Source organism: Thunnus albacares, chromosome 12, assembly GCF_914725855.1.
Source record: "Thunnus albacares chromosome 12, fThuAlb1.1, whole genome shotgun sequence".
Lineage (NCBI taxonomy): Eukaryota > Metazoa > Chordata > Actinopteri > Scombriformes > Scombridae > Thunnus > Thunnus albacares.
This window is the reverse complement of record NC_058117.1, coordinates 14,865,860-14,884,086: the sequence shown is the minus strand read 5'-3', so window position 1 is coordinate 14,884,086 and position 18,227 is coordinate 14,865,860. Positions and strand designations below refer to the sequence as shown.

The following is an 18,227-nucleotide window of genomic DNA, read 5'->3' as shown; positions in this document are numbered from 1 at the left end:
TTTTAACAGATGAAGATCAATGTTTCAACAAACCTCTGCCTTCTCCAAAACTGCCTTTTTATCCCGAAGAAGGCAGATTGCCTAAACATTGATTTTCATCTGTTAAAATGAATTAGTCTTGAATTAGAGTTATTTGTGTGCGGCTTTGCCACTTTTTGAAATACGCAGTCGGAGCCAGCAGACAGCTAGCTTAGCTTAGCATAAAGACTGGAATCCATGCAAAAACAAAATATCAGGAAGTCACTGGCCTGGCCAAGAAATAGTTCCAGCACGCAACACCCTGTTAAACCACAAATGATCGTTTTTACAATTATATTTTGTACAGAAAACAAATGAGATATAATTATTGATTAATCATTTGAATTGGGGCAGTCTGGCAACACAGCAGTGGTGCCAATGCATAAATCTGGGAGAAAACACAGGGTCTTTGTGAATCTGGCTCAATGTGACATCATCCTGCAAGGTGTTGTGTTGGATAGTCTAATACATGCACACATTGTACAGTCCTGGTAAATTATTTCAATGCTGTATTCCTACCGTTTCTCTTACGATCGTCTCAAAGAAAGATAAGATAGTTGCTGCCATGACATTTTTCCAGAGTTGTAAAATCTTGTCTCACAGTATTTTAAACGTTAAGCGTCTGTTAAGCCTTCAAACTCATTAATTCATTACTCAGATTGGACTTCCTTGATTGTATTTTATGTCTCACTGGTACCTGAAGCAATGCATCCCCAACACACCCCCCCACCATCACTCAAAAATATCTTTTTTTTCCTGTTCCTATAGTTGAAGCCTCACTGTGCAGAATGACATATATGCAGAGTTTGACACTTGAAGGCTGTTTTCACATTCATCTGCTGAAAAGTGGAAAGTTTCTCTGAGCTCAGTGAAAATCCGATTTTTAGGGGGGGCTTATGAGCAGGATTTGTGACATCACAACTAGTTTGGAAGCCAAGCGTGCACCAGTATGCAACTTATACAAGTGTGATGTGTAGCCTAAACTTGAAGCCTTCAGTGCACAAACACTGAGAATGGATTTAACAGTGATGTAGGAGACATCTTGTGTCCAGCAGTTAAACTTCTGAAATGAAAAATATTTGCATATTTATAGATTCTGGAAATTTTAATGAGGGAGAATGAAGAGATGTCATTTTATGGATTTTCACGTTTTTTTTTTTTTTTTGTGGAAAAAAACATATCAGACACAAATTATTTTTCCAAGCAGAGTGTTTTTATATATCTTAATACATGTCTGTAGGGGATCTTAAAACGTAGGCCTCTTTTCTGTGTGATAGCCTGCTAACAGTAAAGTCAACACCTTCAAGCAGTTCAGAGTTTTCTAGGGTGGTCTGACCTTCTTATATTCATGGAAGCTATTAACTATTTTGCAGGTAGTTAACAATTGTTTTGTGTGAGGTTGTGGGCTAGGAGTTGCAGATCATGGTTTTAAATAAAGTAATCAGTGAGAGTCAGAGTGACTGGCCCTTATGGACCAGCCAACCACAAAAATGAGCAGAAAATAACTGAAAGCTGCATAAAGCTGCAGATTTCTGTGTTGATTTTCAGTGAATTTAGCAGTATTACCGGTTATTTTATTTTCATGTTTTTCTTAGTAGAGCTATAATTTTTTTTTTTCTATTTTGTATCAGTGATGGAAAGTATGTTTAGGTGACAGGAAGTTCAATAGATTGAGGAGAGAAATATTCACACGATACTCGCAGTATTTGATAATGGTTAAAAAAAAAAAAAAAAAAAGGCATCATACATACAAAGAAAGTTTCCAAGTATCCTTAAAGTGGGTCAAGACTGTTTTAAGCAGTAGTTTTGCATTGATGTCAGCTGCACTGGGACAAATGTGTGTGTGTGTGTCTGTGTGTGTCTGTGTGTGTGTGTCTCTGTGTGTGTGTGGTCCTGACCTGTCCAGAGATCCTGGCTGTTGAAAGGCCAAAGTGTCTCTGTCTCTCCAGCTGACTCCACTCCGCTGTCGCCTGAGTGTGTGGGGATTTTGCAGCCGCATGTTTTCGTCCATTTGTCTGTTCGTGTGTGTGTGTGTGTGTTTGTGTGTGTGTGTGTGTGTGTGTGTGTGTGTGTGTGTGTGCGCGTGCGTGCGTGCGTGTGTATTAGGGGTGGGCAATATGGTCCTAAGATAATGTTACGATATATCAGGGTATTTCTGCAACAATGATATTCTTGTTGATATGACAAAATGCTGCAAAATATTTTATTATTAATTTCAAGGACATACAAATAAGTGTCATAGTTTTATACATCAGCATAAACGTAACAGTTTACCTTCAAATATTCATTAAGAACTAAACAAAAATGATCTCACTCCCCTTTTTGGAACTAACAACTCCACCATCAACAAGTAAGAATATTGCCATTATCACAATATGATTTTTTTAAATTTAATTTTATTGTATAAAAAATGATACTGGTATTATGGTGAACAATATGATATGGCACAACCCTAGTGCGTGCGTGTGCATGTGCACACATACTTGGGAAAGGTTGAAAGGTCTCAGAGTCTCCGTGTCTGCAGATCTCCTGCAGACACCACCAGCTTTGCTGTGGCAGCTTCCTGTCACCAGGTCCAGACCAGGTTATGCTCTGAGTTACCTCTAGGTCAACTACATGACCCTTGACCCCTCTGATACCACCCCCTCCACACACACACGCACACACACAGAACACCACATTCAGCCGCAGTACACATAATAAATCATAATAATAAAAGCAAGTGAATTATTTTATCCTTTGTAGTTTCCCCCAACATGAATCCATCCATACTTCCATAACATTATCATATTTTGCTGAATAAAGCAGTTTGAAGAGTGCTTTAGGTTAACTCATATTTCCTCCCCAATTTCATTGTCAGCAGTTCAAAATGGATAAGACAGAAAAGATGAAAGATGTTTAGTGCTGCGTTCTAGGGTTTAATAATTTTATTAATTTATTGTTCATTAGGCTTAACTTCATGACAGGCAGGTGTTTACTCTGGCATTTCCATCCATCCTCCCTTTTTCTCCTCAGTCTCTCCTGTATCCCTCCATCCATCTTTGATTTTTTTTTTTATACTTCCAATGTGTCCTCTTTTTTTCTTTCTTCTCTTTTGACAGTGGTTGTTAATTTAATACTTAATACTGCCCCCCCTCCTCCTCCTCCCTCTCTGTCACTCTTTCTTTTCCTTCTTTCCTCCATCAAAGAGAGTAAAGATATCTCTGTCATTAAGGCGGCTGGCGCTAATGGTGGGATTAGTCCTTATGCTGACAGCCCACATCACTGGACAGACAGATGGATACCTCACACAGACACACAAATGTGGGCACATGTAACACACATGTAAACATACTCACACACAGAGACATGTAAGTCAGTGGAGGCCAGTTAAAATGACTGATGTAGGTTTTTCTCTCCCTATCGTTGGTGGTTGTGTAAGTGATATCTAAATGGAATTCACAAGCAGTCTATAGATACGCAGTTTAAACCTACATTGGTTTACACATTTCTGCATAGTTGGGATACTGAAAATAGCTGAAGAATATTCCCTTTCTGTCCCGTTTTTTTTTTTTTTTTTTTTTTAAATAATATACCATTTGTTTGAGATTTTTTTTCTTTTTTTTTTTTTTTTTACAAAAGTGTATTTTGTCTTTTTAGTTTTTTAAATCAAGCACCAAGATCCTTGTTTTCTTTGTGTCAGCGTGATGACAGAGCAGTGCTATTGTTGGATCATATGAGAGCTCAAAGCCAACCAACCCAGCTGGTTCTAGGGATAAAGAGGAAGGTTGGACGTTATTTATGTGTTATAGTGTCAATTTCTGCCAGGAGTATGATAGAAATATGAACCAGGCCTAGATAAATATTTTGGATGTTAGCAAAGTTAGAGGTGGTCTTGATTTACGTTTCCCTTCTTATTTTTAGCCATGCTAGCAACATAGCTCTTGAGATGGCAATGTAGGTCAGTCAGTCCACCACTTTGGTCCACACTGAAATATTTAAAAAATATTCGATGGGTTGGTGTGAAATTTTTGAATAGACATTAATGATCTCCAGAGGATGAAGCCTATTGATTTTGAAGCTGCAGACTCTCCCTCTACTGCCATCATGAGTGTGACATTTGTCTTTCAGAGTGAAATACTTTGACAACTATTGGATGGGTCGCCATGATGTGAACAAATACAACCAGCAAGTCGATATTTTCACTTACTCATTTTACATTTTTATTATACATCTACAGTACTTGATAGATTGCTTCAGAACTTTTTTTGTTCCGACATTCTTGATACCCGCAGCATGAATCCTGCTAACTATGATGAACCCCTGAAATTGTCATTCAATTAGATATTTTTCTGTCGTCGCACGTTGGAAGTAGTATGAAATTTGAAGCTGAAGTCATAATTTTATGATCCTCATCTGACAAAATGAAGAAAATACAGGTTAATGACAGCAGCTGTGTGGTATTGACAGTTTAAATGAGTGATCACAGAGACGTTTGGAGGGCTGAACCCCCCACAGGAGGTGATTTCTGGTAATGACAATATGAAAATACAGACGATTGCCCAACCCTAATGAACTGAAGTTGGATCAATTATAATCAGAACACAACTCATGCACAAACTTTTTCTAATGAAGTTTCTCGTTAAACAACAGAAAATGGAGCAGCTGACGAGAAACAGACAAACTTTTTCAACAAAAACAATAAAACGAAAACAGGATTTATTACTTACTGTCAGAAAAACTTTAAGCCACGTAAACACAGACCCTACGTGCGTGTGTGTGTGTGAGTGTGCAATGCTAAATTTGGGAGAGCTCACTATTGACCAAGAACAGTTACTCCCCTCTCTCTTTCTGTTTCAAAATCGTGCTCAGTGGGCCAATTTCTGTTATGAATACTGAAAATAACACAGTCTAAGCTCTCGAGTCCTGAGGTGTTTATGTGGAGCGTTGTCTCCACATATATTTATGCATAGTCTACATGCATGCGGAGATGACTGTCATGAGTGAGCAAACCGCACTTTATAAACATAACTCACCATTTAAACTATATGTCATGCATCTCTGTGTCTTTGTGGGTGTGGGTGTGTGTGTGGAGGTGACAGAGTCCAAGCTAGGAACCTATTTTTGAAAACCTGAAATCTCTTTTCTTGGTGAAGCAATCATAGCTCTATCAAAACAAGGCAGGTCCAGAGTGTTATGGTCATTTTGTCAAACCTTACTATTACACAGTGAAATAAATAGGCTGGTTTGGACATCAGTCTTACTTTACTCTCTTTTCAACCTCCTTCCTCAGACGGACATCCTGGTGGTGAGTTGTGACTTGATAACAGACGTGGCACTTCATGAGGTGGTTGATCTGTTCAGAGCCCACAATGCAACACTGGCCATGCTGATGAGCAAAGCCCATGAATTCACAGAGACGGTCCCAGGCCAGAAGGGCAAGAAAAAAACAGGTAACAGAAAATGAATCGTCAACTATTGTGATAATCGATTAATTACTTTAGCCATTTATGGTCAAAAATGATAAACCTGCTGTTTTAAATTGAACATCTGTGGCTTTTTGGCTTTTGGACCGTTAGTCGGACAGCACAAGTGATTTGAAAATGTCAAAAATTAGCATTTTTAAAAAAAAATTCTAACATTTTTTTTCTATTAAATGATTTCTTGTTAAAATAATCAGCAAATTAATACATAATGAAAATAATTGTTAGTTGCTATTTGTTATTGTTTGATGCGATTGCCAAGTGCCCAAATGAAACAGGCTTGTAATACCTTTTTTAACCCAACAAAAGCATAGTAGAAAATTGCAAAATTTGCACTTATTGTTAGCTTCTATTAATTAGTTAAATGAAATATTTTGTATTTTTCTCCCCAGCTGAGCAAAGAGACTTTGTGGGTGTAGATCAGTCAGGGAAGAGGCTGCTGTTCATGGCCAATGAGGCAGATCTGGAGGACGGGCTATCAATTAGGAAATCCATCATGAGGAAGTAAGTAAAAGGGACAAAACAAATGTTACTACATTTTTCTTAATTGATAAGTTTAGTAAGACCTTTTAATATACAATTATGTGGGACTTATAGTTAACAATTGTACAAGTAATAAGTATACATGAATGACAATAATGTCTGTTGCTCAAAGTGAATAATAGCATTCTGTGACATGTTTGGTTTCTAATCAGTCAGTGTGTTTTAGGCTAAAGGTTCTGTGAGGGTGTGTGGGATTTTTGTTACAGGAAGAGTACTCTAGGTAGGTTTTCATTTCTGAGTCCTAAAATGCGTGTATGTGTGAGAGCGGGTGTTTTGGGAGCTCGTAAATACTTCATGGAGCCAAAGCCACTGTAAATTCTGTCCAATAAGAGGGGGGCCGGAGCAGCTGCTTGCATGCTTCCCTGCACAGGGAAATATTCAGACACACACACACACACACACACACACACACACATACATATATACAGTACATATACAGTGTATATATGTGTGTGTGTATGTATATATATATATATATATATATATACGGGTGACAAATGCTCTGTGGCATGTATAAAAATGCTGAGCAGGCCCAGTTGATTCTGATTTTGTTTTAAGATGGCGAGAAGAAAAGACCTGCGTGACTTTGAAAGAGGATCATTGTTGGGGCACGGATGGCAGGAGCTTCAGTCACAAAGACTGTTCAACTGGCTGGTGTTTCAGTAGGAACAGTGACTAAAGTGACATCTGCATTTAGATCTATGGGTAGGACATCAGTAAGACGCTTGTGCATTAGTGCGATATGTAAGGAAAAATAGAAGAGCAACTCTTCCGCAGGTGACTGAGAATGTCAATGCAGGACGTGATCAGACAGCGTCAGCAAGAACAGTCCGTCGACAATTACACAGAGAGGAATATTATAGTAGGGCTGCAGTGTATAAACCCCTCATTACAAAGATGAATGCACATTTGAGAGTTCAGTGGTGCAAAAACCATGGACACTGGTCCACAGAGATGTGGAAAAAAGTGATATGGTCAGATGAGTCATCCTTCACCATATTCTCGACAAGTGGGCGAGTGCATGTGTACACCAAGAGAATGGTACAGGCCTGAATACTAGTAAGGGAATCCGGTGGCTCTGCTATGCTGTGTGGGGGGCATTTTGCTGGCATGGTTTGGATTCACTCGTCCCCTCAGAGGGAAGGGTCACTGCAAATCAATACAAAGTTGTTCCGAGTGATCACCTTCCAGGATGACAATGCCCCCATCCATAGGGCACAAGGGGTCACTCAATGGTTTGATGAGTATGAAAATGATGTGAATCATATTCTATGGCCTTTGCAACCCAATTGAACACTTGTGGGAGATTTTGGACCGACGTGTTGGACAGCACTCTCCACCACCATCATCAAAACACCAAATGGGGGAATATCTTTTGGAAGAATGATGTTCATCCCTCCAGCAGAGTTCAGAGACTTGTAGAATCAATGCCAAGATGCACTGAAGCTGTTCTGAAGCACTCTTCTGAGCTCACAAAATGCAGGCACTGCATCTTTGTTTGTAGGAGAGCTTTGTGTGTGCGTGTCTGTTGTGGGATTGATTAATTGTTGTGCTTTGTGTGTGAGCATCAGTATTTCGTGGTAGAGTTTGAGTCACCAAGGGAGATATCAGCAGTAGTGCTCTCTCCTTCTTGCTACCTTTTACTGCAAATAGAAAACCATGAGTGTCCTTAATTAATGGTCATTGTTTGCAAAGGTGAAATATGGTGACATTTCACCTTCAGACTGGTGCTCATGGACAAATATGTGACCTGGCCTGTATTGACTTTTCCTTTATGTACAGACAGTTACCGAGAAAATGTAAACATTCCCTCTTTGTTTGCATCTAACATTGTGATAATGAAAGATGACAGGTGATTTCTGCTGGAGCCAACGTACATATGATGGGTGACATATTAAAGGATCAACCAACATAAAGTGTAAGATGTTGGGCCACCAGAATAACTTCAGTGCGTCTTGGCATTGACTCTACATGTCTGTGAACTCTACTGGGGGGATGAACACCATTTTTCCAAAAGATATTGCCTCATTTAGTGTTTTGATGATGGTGGTGTAGAGCGCTGTCTAACACGTCAATCCAAAATCTCCCATAAGTGTTCAGTTGGGTTGAGATCTGGTGACCGTGAAGGCCACAGCATATGATTCACATCATTTTCATACTCATCAAACCATTCAGTGACCTTTTGTGCTCTATGGATGGAGACATTGTCATCCTGGAAGAGACCACTCCTATCAGGATAGAAATGTTTCATCATAGGATAAAGGTGATGACTCAGAACAACTTTGTATTGATTTGCAGTGACCCTTCCCTCTAAGGGGACAAGTGGACTCAAACCATGACAGTAAAACGCCCCCTAAAGCATAATAGAGCCACCAGATCCCCTCACTGTAGGGGTCAAGCATTCAGGCCTGTACTGTTCTCTTGGTGTAACTCCACAAATGCACTCGCCCACTTGTCAAGAATATGATGGTCATGACTCATCTCACCATATCACTTTTTTCCACATCTCTGTGGACCAGTGTCCATGGTTTTTGCACCACTGAACTTTCAAATGTGCATTCATCTTTGTAATGAGGGGTTTATACACTGCAACCCTGCTATAATATCCCTCTCTATGTAATTGTCAACGGACTGTTGTTGCAGACAGTCTGATCACATCCTGCATTGACATTCTCAGTCACCTGAGGAAGAGTTGCTCTTCTGTTTTTCCTTACATATTGCACTAATGCAAGCACATCACGGTCATCAAATGTGAGCTGTCAACCACAGTTTCCAACCCTGTAAACTGATGTCTTTCCCATAGATATAAACACAGATGTCACTGTAGTCACTGTTCCTATTGAAACACCAGCCAGTTGAGCAGTCTTTGTGACTGTAGCTCTTGCAATCCGTGCCCCAATGATGAACCCTCTTTCAAAGTCACGCAGATCTTTTCCTCTTTCCATCTTGATACAAAATCAGAATCAACTGGGCTTGCTCAGCATTTTTACACATGCCACAGAGCATGATTGGATGTTAATTGCTTAATTGTTCCATGCAGTGCACCATTGTGGAAGCATCTACGTTTGTTATGTTTTTCCACTCATTTATTCAGGCTTTTCTTTAATTTGTCACCGGTCTGTATATACATTGTGTTGGTACTGGGTTCTCTGATATTGGTAATATGCTGGCAGCACCAGCAGTACCAGTGCTGGGGCCAATAGTGGCAGTAGTATTGGCATATATAAAAACAGGTAATATCAGCAGAACTGTGGAAAAAATGACTTTTTGTGTGTAAATATTGGGTATATGCATTTCAGTTTAGATTATTGCTCCTAAAATACATTTTCACGGATGGTAAAACATCCACAATGAAAGTAGTGGAGCATTTCTCTAAATAGAAAAATCTTGATTTTCCAAAGGCTTAAAATTGACAATTTCTTTAAGGAAGCACCTCATAACATGTATACAGAAATAAGCATTGATTAGTAAAAAAAAAAAAAAAAAATATGTGCAATGATCAAGGATGGGAAATTGTAAATTTAATGGAAAGTGAATGAAAACTGAACGACGAAACACATGATACCTGAATGTCATAAAAAAACTTCTCCTCTACCTCTCTTCCACTCATCCCTTTCATCAAAAAATCTTTTCTACTACTTTTTAGCTTTCTTGTCTCCCTTCCTTTCAACTCTCTCCCTCTCCTCAGCAGGCTGCAGTATAACTAGAGTGACTCAGGAGGATTGCTTGGTCACACATATTTTACAACCAGATGCTGAAAGCCATAAATCAAACTGTGTGTGTGTTCGTCTGTGTTAAGGTATTTTATTCAAAAGCATAAAAACACATGTGCATGCACACACAGACACGCTCTGTGGGTGTTTGTCAAATGTATTTATTCATACATTTCCCAGGTGTGTGTGTGTGTGTGTGTGTGTGTATGTGTATGTATATGTGTGTGTCATGGGCTTCAAGTGGAATTTATGGGAACACCCAGCATGTGACATCACTGTTTGTCACCTGCAGGGAGGCAGGAGAGAGAGCGGGGGATAACTGAGCTGCGGCAAGGTGTGTGAGTGTGTGTCTGTATGTGTGTAAATGAAGGAGTGAGTGAATGAGAGAGAAGGCAACAATAGGAACAGGTGCCCTTAAAAGTCTTGGGCAGCATGGTAACAAACAGTCATAACAGAAACATGTGTTACAGTAGTCACTCTACTGTAACACCTGTTTCTGTTATGTCTTGCCATCATTATAGCTATATTATAGCAAATAAGCTGTTGATTATAAGACAAGATTGTCACAGAAGCATACACTTACTGGCATTAGCAACTGCAACTATCACAGTGAGAGGGATTTTGATCCATAAAAGACAAAAAGCAATTGCAAAAATAGTTTGACTTGCCACAACCAGTTTGTATGAGGTCAAAAGACAAGTGGAGCATGTTAGCGGAGCAATCAGCCAGTACAAATCATTGGGTCACATGGGCAAGAACAATGATAGCTTATCCAGGTGAATTGTTTATTTTTGTTGGTAAAACACACAATTCAGGAAAATTTCAACACTGGCACACTTGCAGCAGTCCTTATGCTGCCACATATTTAGAGTCCAAAAGGTTTATTCAATATAATCTTTAGTTTAGGGCTGCAACTAATTATTATTTTCATTATAGAGTAACCTGACAATTTTCTTGATTTTTGTCTATAAAACGTCTTAAAATAGAGAAAATACTCATTATAATTTCTCAGAGCCCGAGGTGACATCTTCACTTGTTTTGTACGAGCAATACTCCAAAACCCAGTTATTCAGTTTACTATCATGTATGACACAGAAAAGCATAAAATCCTCACTTTTTAGAAGCTGCAACCAACTAATTTTAGCTGAAAAATATTACTAAAATGATCATTCAGTCATCAAAATTGTTCTCGGTATATTTTCCGTTCATTGACTAATTGTTGCAGGTTTACTTTAGATACTGTACAACATTTTATGTCACTGAAATATAGGATTAAGTCTTCACCTGCAAAACAAAACAGAACACAAACCACATTTTTTTCCACCTCTAAACCGATTTGTACCAAAATGTAGCACAATGTAACAATGTAAATTGTCTTAACTGCTGATCTAATTCGATTTCTTTTAAACGGGGAAAGTATTGAGCAATGACTTTTATTAGCTTCCACTTTTTTTTTCAGAATCCAACTACAGCAAACATCTTGCATTCCCCAAACAAGGGTAAACATCTTGCTTCTCCTAACAGCAGCATCATGTGATTTCTGGTTGCTGCGAGTGCTGTGGAGCTTGGTGTCGAGGGGAGCAGGAATTTAGTGCCACTGCAGGCAAAGATGACTCAACCGTTGGATTAATGACTGACTACTAAAGTACCACTAAAGTCCTCAGTGGGAGAGAGGAATCACATCTCTCTCGCTCTAAAAAACACAAAAACACACGGCATAATGTCTTCTTTAGTTACAACTAAAACCCTACAGCGGACGGTGAGTCAGACACAGCAGAATGACTGTTAATACCCTCATTAGTCAGGTTTCCACTACAGAGCCAACAAGGCTGCAGGGCTTATTTAGGGCATTCAGTCTCCAAAATACAATGTGTGATTCCCTTAATACGATGCTCGTCTAATAGATGTTGGGTTTTTTTTAAACTGAGCTGAGTCACATATTTGAACCTGTGTTATAAGCGTAAAGCACATGTCACTGCCGGTTTAAAAAAGGCTACTCTGACACTTCACAAAACAACAACCTGTGAGACCATAGATACATCCTACCTTAAGTTTGCATGTTGAATTAAAAGTGTATCAAAAATGTTGCGAACAGACTGCGGAGAATGACAGATGGCAACCAGGCTGCCACGTTTGCCAACACTTGGATTTTAGTAATCAAGCCGGCCAAATCATTCAGTTCTGACTTGTTCATTAATTTTAAAAAGCCATTAAGTAAACAAATATCCATCAAACTAACAAACTGGACACAAACGAAATGATGTATGACTGAATAAATAAATGATAATCATTTCTAACTTTTAAGAGTGCTGCATAATCATAACTTGCGCTTTCAAACAGTTTAAAATGTACTTCATTTTGTTAATAAATTATGTAATTACATTAATGAACTCCTATTCTTTGTTGTACTTTGCCATGGAAGTTTTTTTTTTTTAATTTGTGGAAGGTACCTCATGTGGTATTTGTGTTGATTGAGTTTTAGCCCCACTGTCGTGTGCCATCATTGCTAACAGATGCAAACATACTCTGGGTCTAATATCTTAAAGGTCACTGCAGTTAAGATGAATAAAAACATGACCTCAAAGTCTTCAGCTGCCCCGCTTGACTGTCTTTATCTTCATTTTAAACTCAAAACAAACCAAAGAAATATCACATGCTTTTAATAACATGATAAACATGGTTGTTTATCATGTTATTAAAAGCATTCGATGCAGGAGGGTTGTATGGGGGAAGTATGGATGTAAATTTGAGACTTAAAGCAATTATAATACTTTTTACAAAATTTCTCATTATCCAATTATAATTGAACCAGCCAGTTAATGCACAGTTAACCACTTCTGCAGGCTTGTGTCCAGGAGACTCTGACAGGTGGAACCGTTATGTACGAGGGGAAGCTCTGCTGGAGTTCTTTCACACCGTTTAAGCGATTTCCAGGTCAAACAATCTCACATGTGCAGAATGTTTTGAGCTAACACACCTCAACCATGTGGAAACCGTAGAGAAGGAGAAGGGGGGGAGAAAATTACACAGGACTGGGGTTGGACGAAGGTGGGAGGCGAGATGTATAGAGGAACAATGGGCTTAAGCAGACTGTTCCAAAGGATAGATGCAAGTAGTTTAGGAGGTGGCACAAGATCAGACACACCATTTCATGCACACTACCTCTCAAACGAAAACAGAAGGACTTTAACTGAGATAAGACTAAAGCATTTTATATTTTCACATTTAAGCAGCAGGAATAGTTAGTGTTGTGAATGCTCTGTCAGCACAGAAGTGCAGAGGTATTAAAAAAAAAAGTGGATTGATTTAAAACTAGAGCCAAAACAAGTCCTTGGAAAATGTTCATTATTTGTGCAAACGACCAAGTTAAGATCAAATCAGTGTGTACAAATGCTTCATGAATAAGGCTCAGTGTGCACATTTAAAATCCAGATCATAAAGGAAGAGTGTGAGTGTGTGTGTGTGTGTGTGTGTGTGCTTTGACGAAGCGACCTGTGGCTGGATGGAAATGATCTGCAAAACAGTCCGATCTTGTAAAACTACCTACTGGTGGGTTACAGAAATCCAGAACTCTAGAGTTTATTCTGTGGTTACTTCAGGCGATAAATACTGTTATGTTGAGAGATTTTTTTAAACCGGTTTCTTGTGGTTGTGTGGTGTGTGTGTGTGTGTGTGTATATAAATGATCAGAGGTGAGTTTCAGCTTTTAAAGGACCAGTATGTAGAATTTAGAGGAAATATATTGGCAGAAATTGAATATGATATTCATAATTATATTTTTATTGGTGTATAATCACCTGAAACTTAGAGTCGTCGTGTTTTTGCGTGTATATATAGATATATATATATATCTATATATATGTAAAATAATGTATAGATGACGCATTAAAGTAAATCCTTGATTAAATACTGCAAGTACATGTGGAAATAATACAAATGCATTTGCTTCTAATCCAAACCGGGCATGGGGGCTTAATGAATGGTCTGCTATATATGTGTATATGAAAACAACCACAATCATAAAAAGACCAAATCAAGGAGTATGGAAGTATAATAAGTTCTAGGAACCCACCACCACCCGACTAAGACACTTTATGTTGGTTTTTCCTTTTAATTAGTCAAACATTTGTAGCACAACTGTGAAACAAACGGTAGCATGATAAGATAAATAGACTGAGAAATATAGATAGATACTTGATTAATCCCAAGGGACATTCATGTGTCGTAGCAGCACCATATAACCAATAGATAACAGACAATATGTAATAAACCACTGCAAAGAGAAAACTAAATCTAAGAAAACAAAAATAAAATTTAAGTAGCAACGACTAAAAGTGATGATGCTGTCGATGCAAAACTGTTGATGACTGGATGTGCCTTCTAGGTAAAGTATTTACAATAAGTACAGTCAGATAAATAGATAAATGCAAAGAAAAAACGGTAGATAAGTAGATCAACCTAAGTTAAGAAAGTTATGAAAAATGTGCTGATTTACTGTGCAAACTAGGCTGATATGGATACACAATTATGAAGAGCTATATAAGAGTAGCAAGAACAAAATATAAATAAAAATATCAACATGATTGAAATTTAACAGATTGGAATTAAACAGATTAGATAGTTAGTTCATACACAGTATATGAAAAGAAAAGAAGAATAAAAACAGATAGTACAAAAGTTCCATGATTCCAAAATGATCCACAACAGTAGTGTTTTGGTGTCTCCCATCACACCCTCTCCTTGTGCTGGTCCTAGTGGCAGAGGGGAGAATTATTATAATTAAATATTGGCTACAACCCAGATGGTCTGTGCATACCATAGGGCGTCAGATTTTTTAAAATGTGTTTGTTTCTCTTTTCCAGGCAGCCATCGGTTTACATATTTTAGTATGGAATTATAAACCAACTTGCTCAGAACTAAACATTACTGTGAACAGTGAACATCATGTCTGCTTTTAATTTAGTCAAAGTTACGTTATTGTTGTGTGGTAATGAGATGCAGGCTTTTCAAATCAATCTGCTTTTACAACTTCAAAAATCCAAATCACTGCAGCATGCTTTGAACCATGGTTAGTATTAATGGATAGTATATGTGATTTGTAGTAAATGGGCTAAAACATGTAAAAGCTCTGGTATGGTCCTTTGATTGAATTATGATTGAAGGGGCAGAGGAAGAGGAGGATAGGTAGTCAGAGAGGGTGAAGGGTGAGGGTGGATTTGTTTATTGAAACCTGGAGGATGAAATGGTTTTCTTTGGCTCTCGCTTCGTAAATGTCACATTTTCAAACTCGGGCCACTGTGTGTCTGCGTGTGAATAAATGTGTGAATGCATCAGGGCGTGAGTGTGTGTGTGTGTGTCTGTGTGCGTGCAGATGGACCCCCCACCCCAGTCAACATAAACCTGTCTCACTGGCAGCAGCTCTGCGGGGTGACATCTATGGTAGCTGACGCAGGACAATAGACAGATGTCACTATTCTCTGACTTTTATGTAAGCCTATAGCTGTGTCTGGTTTCCATCAAATGTTCCTGTCCTATCTCCAAAGGGGAGGTAAATTAAAAGGGGTGTTCAGTAAATGAGAAGCAAACATAAAACGTAAAAACAGCATGTGATGAAAAGAATCAAAGCAAGTAGCGGCCAGAGTTAAGCTGTTCCTCATGAAACTGGTGCATCTAAGCAGTGCAGTGGGAGTCCACAAAGTCACTTTCTGACGAAAAAAAAAAAACTGTAATCTTCCTTAAATGCGTCAGTTTTCCAGACTTTGTGAATTATGTTTTATTTTTGTGCTGTTTAACTTTTTTCCTTCATTTCATGTCAAAAGCATGACAACTTGATGAATACGTTGCTAAAAATTTCCCTCCTTGTGTCTCTCTGTGTGTCTTGCAGACATCCCAGGATGCACATCAAAACAGGCCTAGTGGACGCTCACCTCTACTGTCTGAAAAAAGCAGTGGTGGACTTTCTTACTGAGAACAAGTGAGTTGTTTTTTACTTATTTCTGAGCTCTAATGAATAGATACACATATATTTACACAATAAGCCACTCAACCTTGAATTTTGATCCTGATTTTTTTTTTTTAAATGATTAAAATGACCAATGTTTATGTCTGCCGTCTGAGCAGTATTGACTAATAGACTTGCATGTAAACTTGAAGTACATGCGTACACCACAGAGTCATGCAAACATGAACTCACATTCACTGCTTAATCTGTAGCAAGTGTTAAAAATGGTAACATGGTGTGTAAGGCTTTGAAAGGTCCTGTTAGCAGGGTATTCTAGCGAGGTGTTAATTTGTTTTACTATGTGCCACTGAGGCAGGCTGTTAGGCCTTTAGCCTCTGAAGTGAAGCAGTGTCACAGGAAGCCTTCTATAGCTGCCCATGCTCTAGATGCATGGCTAAACTCTAAACAGTAAAAAAAAAAAAAAAGGATCTATATGATCAAGATGAGAGCAGCACATCATGTTGATCATGGGTCTAACCAACTGTAATTGTAAACCTATCCTTTAAATGCTCAGCACAAAGAGCTGGTATTAGTCATGACAGGCATTAGGAAGATATCATGATTCACTTTATTTCAAGATAGAGCTTGCGGTTTGATACACTCCCAAACTTTCTGAGGAAGTGTGACTATAAATAAACAATGACAGCAGAAAGTTCTTAGAGATTTTTATACAAAAATGGAATTGATAGACTCTCCTTTTACAAGAATATCCTCCTAAAGATAAGGAACAAACCTGGTTGGGCTACTGTTCTCCAAACAGCGTAGTCATTTCCAAAGTAAATGTGGTGAGTGCTGATGTTAAGCTACATTGTATAATGTAAAGTGATATTTAGCGGTAGCATGACTTCCAGGAAAAGGAGAAAAATAAGAAAAACAGCAGTTCCTGGTAAGTTTGCAAACATTGGTTGAGGATCTCATCCTTTGACTGCGTGGCCAAAAGACTCCAGTTATCAAAGCCAAAAATGTTATTTCTACACTATATGCAGCATGCTCGTTGTCTTGTATTAATGGAGAACACCAAAAAAGCTGCTCTTAATAAGATTTAGCTGATGCTGCAGTCCATATTTAAGCTCCACAATGTGCATTTTTGTGTCACAAAATATCATGCCACGATCATGTTAACTAGTCAGTCGTCTGAAAACATTTTCAAGTAAAGATCTGACCTGGTCTCCACTGATCACAAAACACATTTCAACCTGGCTTTCTGCTTAAGGCTAAAGGCCCTCTAGCTGAAAGTCTGTCAAGAGACCTTTCACATTTCCCAACCACAATGACTGCTGGAACAGTGTATACACTTCAGAGGAGATGTGGGGTAACGCATTATAAGACTGCTAACAAAAATATTAAGCATGCCCAATAACGTGACTCAAAACAGGGTGGTGATGAGTTCTTGTAGTCATGTGTATTCTGAAATATATTTTGGAGCGGTTTTGGAAGTTTTGGTTAAAGGTCAGTTTGTGAAAATGTGTTATTGTCCATGGAGCATGTCTTCACCATAGTAGTTTTAGTCCACACATAAATAAACCCAAAGCCAAGGCAACACTCACACACAAACTCAAATCGGCCAATTTTCTTAAAAGCTGTTATTCTCCCTGAACTATACTCCATCTCTTCATCCCTGATGAATATTTTTGGTAATGGTGAGAATTACACTTACACAAACAATAATTTGCCATAGAGATGTTGATATAAATCTTACATCATTACATAACTAATGCACCCTCTGCAGCCGCCATATATCATCTTTCTTGTCTGATGACTCATTTCTTTCTTCAGCTCTTTCTTTGCTCCTCTCTCTTTTCTCCTTTGCTCTTCCATGCTCTTTCTCTCTCTCTCTCTCACACACACACTGAAGGAGAAATGGACAGAGTAACTGTTGTTTTTCTCCTGTCATTCAGATGGAAATTCTAATCTCCCTTTTTAAAGAAAGCAAGAGAGAGCGAGTGAGGGGGTGGCGGGGGAGGGGTGGTGGTGGTGGAGAGGAAGGCTGAGCACAGCATAGTGCAAAGAGGAGGAAAAATAAATGAAGATGGGGAAATTACCTCCACGTTTGAAAGCATGATTCAGCTTTATTTGCTTAAGTCCTCATAAGGAAATGAGGTGCTAATTATCATTATATTATTTTTTAAAAACATACTTTAAGTAACAACTGCGTTATGCATCATTCACCACATTTTTAAAACGTGTTTCTTTTTCCTCTACTTAATTATTTTTTAATTATAATGGTACATAAGCACCCTTTGGCTTCTTGTTTGCTATTCATAAAGTGTAAAGGTAATAAAAATATACAACTACTTACACTGTGGTCTGGATGAATGTTCAATTCTAATTGACAAGATGGATTTTTATTCGTGACACGATTGTGATGTAGTTACATCACCTTCTAAAAGACTACCAAGACAGTAGTATTCTTTGGACATGACATGAAGTAGTATAATCTCGCTGCAGTGGCTTTGGTTTGTCTGGCACAGCTGACGTCTTCTCCTTTCT

The 18,227-nt window shown here is 38.5% G+C and overlaps 1 protein-coding gene across 4 annotated transcripts in view; it reads left to right on the top strand.

Annotated features, from left to right (window-relative positions):
• eif2b3 (eukaryotic translation initiation factor 2B, subunit 3 gamma) overlaps positions 1-18,227 on the top strand; it is a 38,126-nt gene that overhangs the window by 9,826 nt on the left and 10,073 nt on the right. For all 4 annotated transcript variants that reach the window (XM_044367795.1, XM_044367797.1, XM_044367796.1 and 1 more), the window contains 3 exons: positions 5,291-5,450; positions 5,873-5,984; positions 15,621-15,710. In XM_044367795.1, coding sequence (XP_044223730.1) covers positions 5,291-5,450; positions 5,873-5,984; positions 15,621-15,710 — 362 coding nt within the window. The remainder of the gene's footprint in view (positions 1-5,290; positions 5,451-5,872; positions 5,985-15,620; positions 15,711-18,227) is intronic.